The sequence below is a fragment of the Cyrtonyx montezumae genome, unplaced genomic scaffold (assembly GCF_038088225.1).
Source record: "Cyrtonyx montezumae isolate F1298 unplaced genomic scaffold, pur_monq_1.0 scaffold_7, whole genome shotgun sequence".
Taxonomy (NCBI): Eukaryota; Metazoa; Chordata; class Aves; order Galliformes; family Odontophoridae; genus Cyrtonyx; species Cyrtonyx montezumae.
This window is the reverse complement of record NW_027072078.1, coordinates 30883619-30899668: the sequence shown is the minus strand read 5'-3', so window position 1 is coordinate 30899668 and position 16050 is coordinate 30883619. Positions and strand designations below refer to the sequence as shown.

At 38.1% G+C, this 16050-nt stretch overlaps 1 protein-coding gene across 1 annotated transcript in view; it reads left to right on the top strand.

Moving 5' to 3' along the window:
• The window catches only part of LOC136057731 (von Willebrand factor D and EGF domain-containing protein-like), a 161992-nt gene that overhangs the window by 93670 nt on the left and 52272 nt on the right, over nt 1–16050 (top strand). Inside the window, exons 16-20 of the mRNA XM_065750577.1 lie at nt 1178–1428; nt 2632–2851; nt 8439–8576; nt 10517–10669; nt 12182–12346. Coding sequence (XP_065606649.1) covers nt 1178–1428; nt 2632–2851; nt 8439–8576; nt 10517–10669; nt 12182–12346 — 927 coding nt within the window. The remainder of the gene's footprint in view (nt 1–1177; nt 1429–2631; nt 2852–8438; nt 8577–10516; nt 10670–12181; nt 12347–16050) is intronic.

The window sequence follows — 16050 nt, the reverse complement described above, 5'->3', positions numbered from 1 at the left end:
ATTCTCTAAGTTAAAAATAATCATGGACAAGTTGCATTGTGAGAAGATTCCTTTAAATATCAGTATACGTCAATTTGTACTGCTGGTTAAAGAGGAAAGACGGCAGGAGACTGAGGAGGCTTATGACACTGAGCTGAAATTTCCAGCCCTTCATATTGCTGCTGTCACCTGGAGGTATTCATCTAATCTTACTTTTCCTTGATTCCTAATATTAAAATGTAATACTTTTCTCCTCCACCTTGTCTTGCTTGCACCTTTTTATTGTAAGTATCTTCAGGTGCCCTAATTGGGGCACCATCCCTAGCACTGTTCCAGAAGAGTTTAGATGAGGTGCTAAGGGATTTGATTTAGTAGTTAGGTGGGTAGGGATGGTGATAGGAGGATGGTTGGACTAGATGATCTTGTAGGTCCTTTCCAACCTAATGTATCTACGAACCTATGAACCTAGGCAGTATTTGTCTTTGACTGTACAACAGCCCAGTAAAATTAGGCTTTTATCATCATTAAGGAAATACCAAATAAAAACAACAATGAAAACAACACTAAAAATAACAAGGCCAGTGTTGGCATGATATGCACTACTGTCTCTGGGGATAGAGAATTTCAGTATCGTGAATGTACATCTCCAGGCACTGAGAAGATCTTTATTCCAGAAATGACCAACTGAATTCACACTGCTGAGGCTTAATTACTATTCACATGTAAAAGCAGTAGAATCTACTCAATGGAAGAGTTACACAACTTTTGCCCCCAAAAGTTTCCCAGCCAATTTGTCATTCATCATTTTGAGAATTGGTTTACTTATATTTTAAAAGAATAGAGCAGAGTAGGGTAGAGTAGAGCAGACAAGTATACGTGTATTACAGATACAATGAGAGTTGCAGTAAGAACTAGGGGACATGGAACAGTAGAAGGTTACAAAAGACATGTCTAGTCTCCTCCTGTGGGTCTGGTACACATCAGCAGTAATGAGTTCAGTATGGAACATGAGTAGAATAGGAGTTAAAAAGCATGTGTTTGGTAAAACCATTTGCTGCCTCTAACGTCTAAATTGTTTCCTCCACCAGTCTCAGGATACTTTCATCACTGAGAGAACTCCCACAAAGACCTGCACTGTGAATCTTTACACGGCAGAAACAAGAATTTATGTAATCATGGTTTCATTTTTGCTGTTTAGACAACCTGCCTCCTGTGTTCCAGGCCCCCTCCAGCCAGCTGCTGACATTTATTGGTGAGAATTTTGTTTACCAGTTAACAGCGGTGGATCCGGAAGGGTCAGCTGTGCTATTCATCTTAGAGGCTGGGCCGCAGGATGCCAGGCTCTCTCCCGCTGGCCTTCTTATCTGGAAAGTTGATTCACAAGAAATGCAGACCTTTGAATTTACTGTGTCAGATGAATGCAATGCACAGAGCAGATATGCTGTTGAGGTAAGGAAAGGACACTTTAAAGAAAAAAGCATAACACACCTGTTTATCATGTTCTCATTTTGGTGCAATTGTTATTATAACTGATAATTTGTTACTGTCTGAAAAAAAAAAAAGACTTTAGCTATTTTCTCATAAACCCTTATATTATGCAGCATAGCAATAATGATCAATTAATGCAATAAATATCTCTGAGAACATAGAAACTATATATACAATGAACAAGAGAGAGTGCTATTGATTGCTGTTTGAAAGAACTCTCTTCCAGACCCTGTTAATGGTTCATTAATCTGCTTTAAAATTCACATTCTGCTTTTGGATCACAGAAGAAAAAAAAAAAGCATATAACATAAAAGACCGAGTTTTAGCTATAAAAGCAAGATTATAACTCATTCTCAATGATATCTTTAGAGGGTGTCTTGCTCTTATGTCATTACTCCACACTTTAAGTTTCTTGGCAGAGCTTGTGCATGACTTTATTGCATAGCCTACCATTAATCCTGTGATACGATGAGCTAATAAAGTGGGATGCAGAACCTTGACACAAGAACACTTCTGTGAAGAAAAGGATATTTTTCCTAACGACTCTAATTTATACTCATTCAAACTATTCTCATCAAAAATACCTATCCGCTGAACACAGATAGCAAAGGGGAAATGTTTCAGGCTTCATCTGTGTTTAACAAGATGAGAGAGTACAGAGGTTTGAATCTGTTGAAATGTTGTCCTCATCCATATGTAACATGACTATGGACCTCTATTCCTTGAAAGAGAAACTGGGTAAATAATGCCACAGTCCTCATCCTGACTGGGAGCCATTTATAATGTAAAACAGTAAGATGATACACAGGCAAGCAAAGAGAAGAGATTTTTCATTTCTTTGAAGAATGAGGAACAAATCTTGCCCTTGGACACTATGTAAAAACTGCTGTTATAGCAAATAGGGCTTCTTATAAGAAGTTAGAATGTGCCCCTAAGTGATGAAGAAAAAAAATTCCTCTAAAGTCAAGATTCCAGTCATATAAATAAGTATGCTGAGTACGAGACTATCTATCTAGACAAAGGAAATTGGTTAGAAATAGATATTCATAATACTAGATAACGCGTTTCCACTGCAAACCTGGCCCTTCCTGATGGGTACCAATATAGCTCTCAGTAGTGATTATTCAGAGGAATCTTATCACAAGTCTCTTTTGCCTTCCTCAGGTTCGAGTGAAGCCCTGCAGCTGTCTCAATGGTGGAACGTGTGTTACCAATATTAAATTCCCTCCAGGCCTTGGTGAATATCTGTGTTTATGTCCAAATGGATTCGATGGAGAGTTTTGCCAGGAAGATATTAATGAGTGCAAATCTAACCCATGCAAAAGTGGAACATGTGTGGATGGTGTGGACAGCTATATTTGTCAATGTCCCCCTGGTTTAGGAGGTAAGACATCCTTTCTTCCAGCTCCAGCTGGAGACAAATTGCATTTCAGGAAGTTCTGAGTGCAGTGGAGCCATAGGAATATGTCAAATGGTCAACACCTGATTCCACTTCTGACTTAGCTTTAGACAGATAACATGTAAAAGCAGCAAACTAATTATTCACACTCAAGGGAGGAAAAATGACCTAGAGGTCTGCATCCTGAAATGACATAAGAGAGTGGTGAACCACTCTATCTCAACTTCCCTCAGCTCATTTCCCAGTTATCCACATGTGAGATGAGCTGGGGAAAGACAGAGTGGATAAGCAAATTACAGTAAAGATCCAGGACACTCCTGTACTCCTAAGGGTCTTACTAAATAAAGCTAGCGAAAGAACTGGACGTTTATGATTTTTTTTAGGTCTTGAAAGGATAAATATGGAAAGCATGCAAAAATAAATTGCCCTTTTCTGTCAGTTGAGATTTCTTTAAGTTTAAGTCTTAGAGAACCACAAGCCCACTGTGTTGTCAGATATACTGATGGAGCAAAGTATAAGCTTTTAAATTGTCCAGGGGCAACCACAATATGACTTTGAGGGGTACAGGCAAGAAGAGTGGTCAGTGCCCCCAGAAAGTTCCTTTTAGAAGCACAGAATATAGAGCATGAAGAGGAGGATCAGGAGAAGGAAATGCAGTGAAGACAGAAGAGGTGGCTGCAAGACATACAATGCAAACAGGAACAGAGGGAGTGAGAACCTGAGTTGTCAGGTGAGAGAGCAGCATCTCATAGATCACAGAGGTGAGAGCTCCTTGGAGCTGTGTTGGGCTGTGTGGAGCTGCTGCCAGGTGTCACACAGAGCCTTCCACCTCCTCCACACCAGAACCCACACTCCAGCTGCTTGTAACACAGCTTGCTGCCAACACAACAAGCTTTCACATCAGCCCAAACATGCCTACTTCTGGAACATCACTGAAGTTGCAGTCTCTATGCTCGCAGTTTATCCTTTTGGGAGGCACAAAGCAAAACTGAACACACAGGATTTCTAAACTTGCCCTTTTCCTGACTCCACTGCTAGCATCAGTGCCATTTCAAAAAGCAGCCGCTTGTATATCAGTCATTAGTTTGATTAGTCATTGGAAAGGGAAGGCTTTGCCTTACTACCCACTCACGTCAAACCAGCCTCCCAGCAGTGAAGGAAGGGTACTAACAGAAACTGTGTTAAGATACCGTTTGGGCCAGCACCATTTGAAAAGCAAGGAAAAACAAACAAACAAACAATCTTAAGCTGTGAACTACTGAAAGAGAAAGAGTACCTTTCTGCCTCCATGAGCCCACTGAGGAAAATCTGTTCATGGTTTTTGTGTGTTTGATGTTGCTTCTACTTGAAATTTTCAGAGAGATAGCACTATGCAGCAGTCAATACTGTGGGTGTCACACTTTCATTCATCCCTTCATCATCATATGTGCTCTGCTCACGTATGAAGGGATGAATGAAAGCGCAGTGTTCACTATGCATAGTGCATAGTGCTATCTCTCTGAAAAATTCAAGTAGAAGCAACATCAAACACACAAAAACCATGAACAGATTTTCCTCAGTGGGCTCGTGGAGGCAGAAAGGTACTCTCTCTTTCAGTAGTTCACGATGCCTTCTCTGTTTTAGTCATGTGGGATTGAAAGTTCAGACTTCATTAACTATAAGATTCCAGTAGAAATGGGACAAAAGCAATTCAGAGTTGGGAGCTCATAGAAGATGAGACATCCCAGAAGTTCCATATCATTCTGATAGTGACTCCAGGTAATGGGACAGTACAGCCAAAATCTGCTATCTAAAGTGTTTATGCCACAGAATACTAATGAGAGAGCTACACATAGCCTAAGCATAGAGAAAAATATTAGAACATGAAAGTTTGATCAGAATAACTTCAAACAAAATCAGCACATTTAGAATGCCAGTCTTGATTTCCCCTGGAAACAATGTCACTATGAGCACAAGGTAATTTGGGAACATCTTCAGCTGTATTTAACCAAATCCTTTAAATATACTGTTGAGAATATTTCTTCAATGCCTTCAAGGACATAGATTAAATGGATAAAAAACAATTCAGTGAGTTAATAACATCAGTGTATCTGCTCCTGTTCATTGACCTTCACCAGTTTCTCACTCCTGCACAAAGATGGAATTAAATCAAATTGTATTATTCCACATAAAATAGCTTGCCATAATTACAATGCTTTGTTTATAAACTCATACGGTGTATATTCTAAAATGTGGTTCTTATTCTTACATGAACAGTCAAAAATGAAATACCTAATGCTTCAGAATAACATGCTTGAAAGCAGCATCCAGCTAGCTCTGAAAATAAGGACATGGGATACCTTAATGGCCAGAAAAACACTGCTTTCCTGAATCCTTAAGCCTGTCAGCTTAGATAAATATTCACTGCTTTTGCTGTACTTCCCTGGCCCAAAAGCTAAAACAGAATCAACAGCAAAATAAAAATATGATTGAGCGAAACAGAAATACATCTCAAAATTTTAATAGCAGGTGAGAAATTATAAGCAAGTGGAGCTGAAAGCCAGCTGGGAAGGAGATGATTTTACTTCAGGGCAGGTTCTGTGACAACAATAAAAGCTCATCCTTGATGCTGTGTTTATGTCTCAGTTCCCAGAAAACCATCAATAATCTAATGAGAAGGCAATGCTATACCGCTCAAGTGACAGCATCATTTCACCATCAAATCTTTACAAATGATAGGGAACAGGTAGTAGAAACAAAACGTTAACTCTTTTGAGAGCTTCCAAAACAGCACTGCAAGAGAGGATAGAAGAAGGATAAGGAAAAAAGTGTTTTGCTGAATGGTAGCAATTCCAGAGCATCTGTGCATCTCTGTCAGACTAAGTGCATAACGTAGAAATGGGAACAAGGCAGGGAGAGCCATAAGAAAATGTGAGAGGATGATGACTCCAGAATTATTAATACTTCCAATTTCTGCAGGGAGTAACACATGCTTATCTCACTGTGTGCTCAAAGCTCATTCATTCTCCTGCACTAGCGTTAACAAGAATTACTATTGTTTCTTCTTTTGGTCTGAAAGCAAGAATCTTATCTTCTATAGAACAGAATACCTCCTTTAAAAAAACTGCACTAAATCACAAAACCATCTTCTGTTTTCTTATGTATCCGTACATTAATACAGGGGCAGAGGGGAAGAGGAGAAAACCGGAGAGAAAAAAAAGTTCATGGTTTTAATAACCTTACAGTCTCTCAATGAGATTTCCTCTTCATTTAGATTCAGCTTAACTTGATCACAGCCAAAAAGTCTTTCTCTGCATCTGTAGGTGGTCAGCTCCTCTCAAGGCATGAAAGAAGTTGATATTCTTGGCCAATTTCTCATGCAGGGACAGAGAAATAGAGCTGGCAAGGAAACAGATGTTTCAACCTTGCAACCTGAAGATCTTTTATTCCTAATATTTTCATTTGTGTGCTAGCTGTGTCAATAGAATTGGGACTCCCTTGTGTTGCAGTGCACTGGAGGTCATGCAAGTACAGTAACTGACATTTCTTGTTGAAGACGATTCTCTATCAATTTCTACTGCCTCTCCAGCAACCTTCAGCAAAGTTTAAGACTTTCCAAACGTTAGCCTCAGACACTGCTGGATTAACAATATGTCAACATACATCAAACAGCACTTAAAATTATATCTCTGAGTGAAATGAAGTGGTGCTTGCATAGTTCTACATTTAAGCTGGTTGGGTGGGTTTTAAAATTTAGGCTGTTATTTGTGTCTTTCTTTGCTTCTTGTAATTCTCTTATTTTTTAGTTTTAAAGCCAGACCTTTACAAAATAGAGTGTGGGGGAAAAGTGATTGAGGGAGACGTAGATCTTGTCTCACTTCCCAAACTGGGAAATTCATTCTTACTTTTATTGTCCACGGTATCATGTTTCATCTTTAAATTATACTTAAGGAAGGAAAATAGTTACTAATCCACACAGCAGAAAACTTAATCGATATTTCATATTTAAGCGATGTCTGATAATTTCCTAAGGTGTCATCAGAAAGCAGGATCAGAGAGAAGCAGCCTGATGTTACCAATGTATTAATTAAACAGTATAAACAATCCAAAATGTAACAAAAGAGAAAAAATAAATTAATTATAACACTACGTGATGTCCAACTTTCATGAAACAAGGAGTACTTTCCTAAGCAAGAAACATGCACAACCAGAACAACCTCCTTTCAGACGGTACCAGAAAAGGGACATGACTTTTGTTCTGCTGCTCTTTTTTTTTCTGCCCACAAGACAAAGCAGGCATTAGAAGGTGAAGTCTCTAGCTCTATTGAGGCAGCTCAACCAAGAGAGACTTTCAATTAGATTTTCTTCCTGAAGATGCTATTTTAACTTGAAAGGAGCTGTGGAAGCTATCTGAAACACTGCAGAAATGAGAGATTATGCTGCAGTAGATGAATAACGATGTGCTGTTTCTCTAATTCATTCCTCTGTGACAAATAATGTTTTGAGGAAAGAAGGTTCAAGAATAAAAAAGATATTCTATCTTATTCAACCTGGATATCCAACAAGGAACGAGCCATTCTGCACCTTATAGTATACTTGGAAGAAGGCATTTGGACTCCCCAGAAAGCCTCCCAGTCTCATTGGGAATTCTTACAAGGAGCAAAGAACAAGAGATATTCCTTAATACAGATGTTATTATGAGGTGATTCAAGACTGGGCTGCATATTTCAGTAACCAAAAACAGTCAAGCAAATTTTCCCAAGTGCACATACCCAGCAGCATGTTAATCTGAAGCCCAAGCGAGTCTGTAAACAACACTGTATACGATTACTCCACATCATTTCATGTTCAGATAGCCATTTTAGCTTTGAGGTCAGCCTCCTCTACAGGTATCCATTCCATCATCCAGCGTTGTGACTCTGAACATGAATTACTTCAAGGGATTTAAAAATGCTTACATCCAAAATCACCAACAGCCAAGATCTATTGTTTGGGGTTTAGATCCTACCGTAACTTATCTCCTGAACACCAGCTCTGGGGCTCAGAGACGTTTTCAGACTGTTCCTTCAAATTTTAATTTAAATAGAAAAAAAAATTTCTTTTTTTTTAATTTAATCATTTTTTCAGATTCACCTTTAGCCAGACTCTATCAGGCTGTTGAACAGTAAGCTATTAATAGTGTGACATTCCCATAGAAATGAAAAGCACAGTGTGTCAGTATGTGACTCTTTGTATCCTACAGCCAAAATGGTGACACTGTCTTCTCTGGTATACGACAAAGATCTCACAGAAACACGATAACAAAAACAGCAGGTAAGGCATGAAAGGCAGAGCGATAATTTATTTAACATGCACAGTTCTCTAGGAGCAGTAGTCTCAAGTTCAGCACTTCTGGTTCCAACAAGAATAGTAATAAATAGTCTGATAAAAGCATGTTAAAGTGCAATTGTGGGGAATTTGATGCTAACATGACTGACATCCCCTGTAATGAGTTTACAGATGAGAAGTAAGACTCGGTATGAATGAATATTTGAACTGAAGAATAAAAAGGGAATATCTCCTGATTATTAACCTCCTCTTTGTTTTGCCACAGGGCTTACTTGTCAGGAAGACAAGAATGAATGTGAAGAGGGTCTATGTTTTCAGGGAGTGTCCTGCATGAATACCTTTGGATCATACATATGTGGAATTTGTCCAAGTGGGATGGAAGGAAATGGTAAAACTTGCAAATGTAAGAGCACAATATGTTATAACTGAAGGGCAAAAATAGGCCCACTTCTACTGCTGCTATCCTCAATTGAGTACTTTGTCACTCACTTCAAGGACAGACTTTTAAATATACAAACCAGACTACTGTCATCTTATATTAATATGGATAATTGCAAATTGGTCTCCGTTTGCTGTTTTTCATTGCAATTTAGTTTCATTTTGATTGGAATGAACACTTTAGCATACAGAAAAGGTATTTTTAAGAAGTCAGCCAGATCATTTGCCAAGGACATTCTCCAGATTCCCTACTACTTCTCTCCTAAATAAGTCATGTGCTAACAAGTAGCTGGGGAGCACCTCCACAATTAGTTCTATTCTGTATGAATGCTGAGCGGGAAGGACGTTGTGTAGGAGGAAGAAGGTCCACATGGAAGACCTTCACAAATTCCACCTCTCTCTGAGGTATACTTCCACAAGAGGACGAAGCCTATAGCTGCTGAGCGTACATTTGGTGTGAAGTCATGCCACAGTTCCCAACAAGCAAAATAAAAGGCCAGGAACAATTTCACACCTGTTCAGTATGCATTGCTCAGGCAATTCTCTGCAAACTCTTGAGCAGGAAGCTACAGGGACTTTGTACCACACTGAGACCTTTCCACTGCATGAGATGCGACATACTCACACTCTGCTTTCCTCAGGCCCACACACGTAAGTCTTGTCCAATAATGACACTTGATGGGCAAGGACAAGAAAACTCAACATTTGATGCGTTTTGCACTTATTTGTTGGGGTTTCTAAGCCCAAGAAGCAAATGACACAGGTATTAACTTTTCCTTATACTGATTGCCAAAAGAAAAAAAATGCTTTTATTTGGTGTACTAAGAATCCCTTTAATCACATTGCCAAATATCTGAATAGAAGTGTTTTCTTTAATATATTGTTCAGCCGTTCTGATTGTTTCAAAGTGTTTTTGCACCTGTTTCACCAGTTTCTATTTTTCTAGTCAATTTGGCTAACAAGGAAGTTTAAACAAAATTGTGCTCTTTTTCAGAACGTATCAGAATCATAACTTCTTTCTATGCATTTTTTTAATTGCAGATATGTTTCCTTAGTTCTAAAATACACTTTTGTTAGAACAAGCAAAACAGAATAACTAGAAATCATCCTGCCTTCTGTTAACACACAGGCTTAACATGCCCACCAATGTTTCCCTCGCTGAAGGGTAAAGGCTTCACAGAGGAAGAAATCTGAAGTAATTTTATAACTGCTGAAGTGGTTTATAGCTCACTGCATTATTCAACATATATATGTGTCATAGTCATGCGTCATAGCTTTGCTAGGAGTACAGAAAATCCAGGAGACCCTCCAGGAGACCTAAGGCAACAGTTGTTTAACTTGCAACACATGCACATGCAGACTTGGCAATCCCAAGGTCACCCAAGAAATTCTCTTCCAACTTTGTATAAATCAATATTTTCAAAAGGTTCCAGCAATCCATATACACTTAGCGCAGATACTTTGAAACATACAAGCTGAACTAAAGCCAGCAAACACACACAATGCAGTCTCAGGAAGAAGCTTTCAAGGAGAGGCAGGAATCAGACAAACTTCACATCCCAGACACTTGTGTACTGTCTTCATCCAACAGCACATACTGCACAGAGGCCTGATGCCTTCCTACTGCCCTTAGCTCAATAAAAGATCACTGTGCATATTTAGTATGTCTCTCAGATAAGCAAGGATTATTGAGTTTTTGCAGTGTAATTGTTTCAATATTTGTCTAGAAGCTTTGCTGAATACCAGCAGCTGACTCACCTGATTTGCCTTTATTTGCTTGATGGTCAGCTTCCAGGACAAACTTCTGTCAAGTTATCTGATTTGCTGTTACTGTTGCTTTTTATCATCAATCACAGCTAAGCCCTTAACACCTCGTTTCCTCTTCTCCATGTTTTCTTTCTACAGCTGTGCACGCTGCTGAAATTACAAAAGCTTTAATCATTGACAACAGCAATGGCAAAGGTGATCCAAACAAAACTGAGGTTGAGTGGCCGCTGCAACCCTTAGAGGCAAAGAATTATCCTGTAATTAAGAATTTTAACATCAGTGATGATCGTGGTAGGTATACAAGACTACAAAATATTTTCCAGCAGTTCATAGAATTGTTAAGGCTGAAAAAGACCACTAAGATCGTTCAGTCCAACCATCAACCCATACCCCCATGTCCACTAAATCATGCCCATGTTGCAGTTTACATATTCAGAAATTATATATTTAAATGTCTTAACAGTAAACATAAACTGTTCATAATACATCACAGAAAGATAGAGTTAAAATCTCCTCAATACATCACCCTGTAAATTGCTGCTAAACAATTTTGCATGGGAAAAGAGCCCTTACAGCAGCAGCAATCAGACTTGGCAGGCTTAAGAAGAATCTCATCAGTTTTGAGATAGGACACAATCACTCCGAATCATAGTGATCAATGGAAAACAAGATGATAAGAATGACAGCTTATGCCAACTTGCAATAAACAAGTGATGGTGAATTTTATTCCATCATCTGCCAGCAGTCACTGCATTAAGACCAAGCTTTGAGCATAAATCAACATGACTACAGAAGATGCTTTTCCCAGAATATCTGTGACTGTCATCATTACAGCAGGACACAGAACACTACAGCACTTTCAATAATAAGTGTATACTGCTTATGTTGACCCACTTCTAATCAGTATTTCATTTTTCTTTGATTTTCTAGTGAAAGCAGGGAACAGAATAGTTTAGACTTGGTGTATCTCTTTTGTAGGGACATAAGTGGGAGATAAGTTCTTTTCTTCTCATCTTCTTCTGTATATCTGCGCCAGGCTAGCCAAAACCAACCCAGAAAATGACTTTTATGCATATCTGTCATACTGTTGTATACAACACACAATGACAACACAGAAAATGCTCGAGAATCGTGATAGAAACCTCACTGGAGGCCATTATAAAAGATCTACAACCATCATTAAGATTTTATTCATCATCTGTTCTCTGTCGACACTACTAAATACTTCACAGGGAGTTCATAATCGTGCTATTCAATGACATCATAAGAGATAAAGTACAATATACTACCAGTGTTTAATTTTGCACATATTTCTAAGATAATTAAAATACTCTTGTCATACAAGGTTCAACACTTTGAAGACGACTTCTAGATCAGAAGCATAAGTACATGTCAGTGAATTTTTAAAGATATATATGTACTATAAGGTTTGACGATTACTTTCCAATTATATGAGACCAGAATGATATCTGAATAACCGTTTCTTACTGAGTTAATCTTTCGCTTACGCAGAAAATTACAGTTTCTATATTATCAATGATAAATGCCAAAAAGCTTTGAGTTATATACTTGTAAATATGTAGAGGACTAATAGATCTTGCTTTAATGAGAAACAGCTGTTCTGTTACGCTGTGCCTACAGGACATTCTCGTGCTTGGCACAAGGTTTAGGAACATTGTACATTAATTATTCTTCAAAAGAAGAAAAGCAGTTATAAAACTTCAGCTTTCCTTAGACATACTTCCTTTAAAATATGCGTTTTGATTGAGACCTTTGAACTTCCTTTTTTTTTTTTTTTTTTAGGCCAAGCAGCACATCAGCCCCTTGTTACCACCTGTGCCAATAGGCCATGTTTTCCTGGAGTGCTGTGTTTCGACAGGAAACCCCCTTACGTTGGGTATGTCTGTGGCCGATGTCCAATGGGGTTTTTTGGAAATGGACGAATCTGTAGCAAAGCCCCCAGACAAGGTACTTTGTAATTTTTGTAATTTTTAAATAGTTTTGCAGACAAAGGCTGTATGTGAAACTGAAGTAGTGCAGCATTACAATACAACGTGATTTAAATTCAAACCCCAGTGCCTTTTTTCCAACTGTGAACACTCTTACTAACAAGCAGCGAGTCTTATTTCAGTAGTCCCTGTCTCAGGAACAATATTCAGCCCCTCATTTGCCACTGGGTAGAATTGTTCAGGACAGGACTAACTAGATGTATGAATCACCACATTTGTATTTCTGCCACCTTGCAGACGTGATTTCAAAACATGTTTCCTCCTCCATGGGACAGGAGCATGACACATGCCAGTACCACTCTGCTTTCCTTCCCTCTTAATTTATTTGTGTCTGCTCTCTAAGGTAACTGTGAAGATGATGATGAACAGAGCACCATGTAAGAACAGCCATAGCAGCAGTATGATGGCAACAGACAATTAAAACATTTCAATAGCATTCTTTGTATGAGCAGCATTCTTCCTTTGAGAGTTTTGAAACTCAGCTGGCCCATTAATCTCTGAGGACTGATCATTAAAGAGGTCTTCTGCTGTGACGGGAGGAAAGCTGGGTCCTGACCTCAAGCAGAAAATGGCAATAGCATAGCAACCTCTTATCAGTCATCCAATCTTGCTCTCTCTCAATGAAATTCTCATAATTCAATGCACAGTTCTCTAGGGACAGTCTGGATGGCTGTACTCTTCTCACTGCACAGAGTGATTTGCCAAGAGAACTCATGTTTACTCCCTAATAAGAGTAGTTATTAGGTCAGGTTCCCTGTTTTTCCTCTAAATCTTTCTCTTAAGCATTCAAGACAGACTCACTTGAAATGTATTAGAGTGTTCACTGACCTCCTACACTTCACAAACCTACCATCACTCCCCATTCTGTATCCAAATCAATGGCTACTGCCTAGGGTGGTGTACTTTAATGCACACTTTCAAAGCCAAAGCAACTTCACTGTTTAGAGTGGGTATCATCCTGTCTTTTTGAACTATAAATTGATTTTAGCCAGTTCTCAGATTTTAAAGGTCACCAAAAATAAAGCTAACATTTTCCTTGCTCTGTCTATACATACTCATGTACATTGTATTAGTTTGTGAGAGAGGCTATTGACTGTTAAATAACTTGGTGAAGCTGTAAAAGCAGTTGAGCCAAAAAATATAAATCACTATGCATATAAATAAAATAACATTTCTGTCATTGCCCAAAGTCCCACCTTGCCATTAATTAGATAATGGGATATATGTTCTATACTCCAAAGGTCATTTCAATGCAACTGAGTAGAACAGATACTATACAGCTATTTGTATCTTAAATCAAACAAATCTTTAGCTCTCTTCTCAGTATTAGAAACAATTTTCATTTTTCTGGGCTTTGGGAACTGTAATTGCATTACTTTCTATCTTTCTTGCCTTATGTAAGATGTCTGTATGTTCCTATGCCACGGGCAAGACCAGCCTTTAAAACAGTCATGTTCCTCAAGATTAAATGAGAGTAGTCCTTCATTTTTGTACTTAGAAATGAAAGAAATTTCTACAGCTTTATGTGTCCTAATTTATAACCAAAATGATTGGTTTAACTCTCTTTCACATGTGCTTTGCTAGCTCAAGCAGCAGTATTGTACAGCACTGATGATTAAAAGATATCAGACAAAAAGGAATGAATTTTCAATTAACTTTATGTACAGTTATGTATTAAGAATATTGTGAAAACCTCCCTGTTAGAATAGTAGCTTCTCTCTCTTGTAACTTATGCTACCACTCTTCAAACAAAACAGAACAAATCCTCTTCAGCTTGCTGCAGTGCTTATGAAGGTACTGAGATTGCATATCCCCCTTCTTTCCAGCTCTACTAAATTTAATGTGAAAATGTTCATTAATTCCTATTTTGTACTTTTATTAGTTGTTTTTGATGTGAAGTTATACTCTATTGTTTCTAGTTAAGGATTAATGGATAAGTATATTTTCATACAGAAATCACAAAAATTACCCCACTGCCTTTTTAGACTATAGAAGAAAAAAATTATGCCAAAAGAAATGTTTTTCCTAAATCCCTGTGACAAAGAAAAACTGAATGGCTTTAAGTGTCTCTTATTTCTAATCAGCAAAACACATTTGTTCAGCATTGATATGTGATGGGTATTAATCTTTTGATGCACTTGCCATACTGCAAACTCCATAATTTCCACAGGTGATTTTCTAAGCTCCCCTTGGCTTCTCTGCCAACAGTGTAGGGCCTCATTCTCTTCTCAGATGCTTTACGTGGTCTGTATCAGTTCAAGTCAATCAGACTTGATTGCAATTATTTTTGAAATCCATCAGATTACTCGAGGAAAAAAAATTTCAAGTACCAAAACCCATATGGAGTTTCATACATAAATGATAAGTTTTAAAAATGCATCCTCATACGTTATGATTTCAGGTAAGCAAAAAAAAAAAGTATTTCCCTCCCTCCAAAAACCATAAAACAGATGACTTACATTTTTTTTTTTTTATTTTTTTTTAGAATTTACTATGGCATCAACAGTCTCTTAATTTTGCTGGCAGTGCAATAAGAAGGAAAGTCTGAGGAATTTAAATCTGTCCAGGCTTCACTGGGCACATTTCACATTTGTATAAAACATCTGTTGCCTTTTTGTTGAATAGCCACATCTACTATATCAAACCTTGCCGTATCATAGGCCATGTTCTCAGCATAAAGAAAATGAATATATCTGGACAGGGGATGCTGGTGATGTGACTGTAAGTTTCAACATTAGGTCTCATCAGATGCTACCGGTATTATTCTAGGTTGTATCATCACTCACAGTCTCAGAAATACCCATCTGTTTGAACTTCCTTTTTCAGGCTAGAGAGGTAGGTGTCATCACTAAAGATTTATTTTTTTCCTATTAGTAAATCAGCAACTTTACTGGACAAAGCAGTGTCACATCCATCACTGATAAAAGATTGCTCAGAGCTGGTCTGTTCTGCCTCTTCTGGTTTAGGGATCCAAAGATTAGGGGAGAGAAGAGAATTATTTTATGATCTCTGTAAGCGAGCTCTGCTCTTTCCATTCTGAGCACCACTGCAGACACTCCTTCCACAGCAGTTAATTTGCAGTACCATAGACATTTGCCACTTGATATACTTTTGGATTTGCCAGCTATTTGTTATGTTTATGTACTCTATTTTACATTGTTCCAATACCCAGAGTGTGCTTCTGAATTCACTTTGATTTTACATCAGGGAAACTTCTGTGACCTTCTAATTTGTACCACTGTCAAACTAACATCCAGGTGTGAATTTAAAAGCTGAATATAATATATGAATTAGAAGAAGAGATGCATTTAAACACATAGTGCTCCAGAAGAGCACTAACACAAGAACACATTACTCTCTACTTCTAGCTTTGAAATCATTGTTGTCATTGTTAGCAGTCATCACTGATCACTGTCCGTGAAACATAAATGACTCCTTGAAAACACGACAATAAGAGCTTTGGTTGCCAACACAAGGTTCCAGCTCTGGGGCTAACTACAAGAGTAGGGACTTCTTACTGCCTGGAACTAATTAAATGATTTTGCTTCAAGAAGAGACTAAAGAACACAGTGGAATCCTTTCATCAAACAGAATTGATGAATTTGTGTTAAAAAGATCAAGGCTCAAATTCCAGTCTTACTTACAAGAGTGTAAATCAGATGT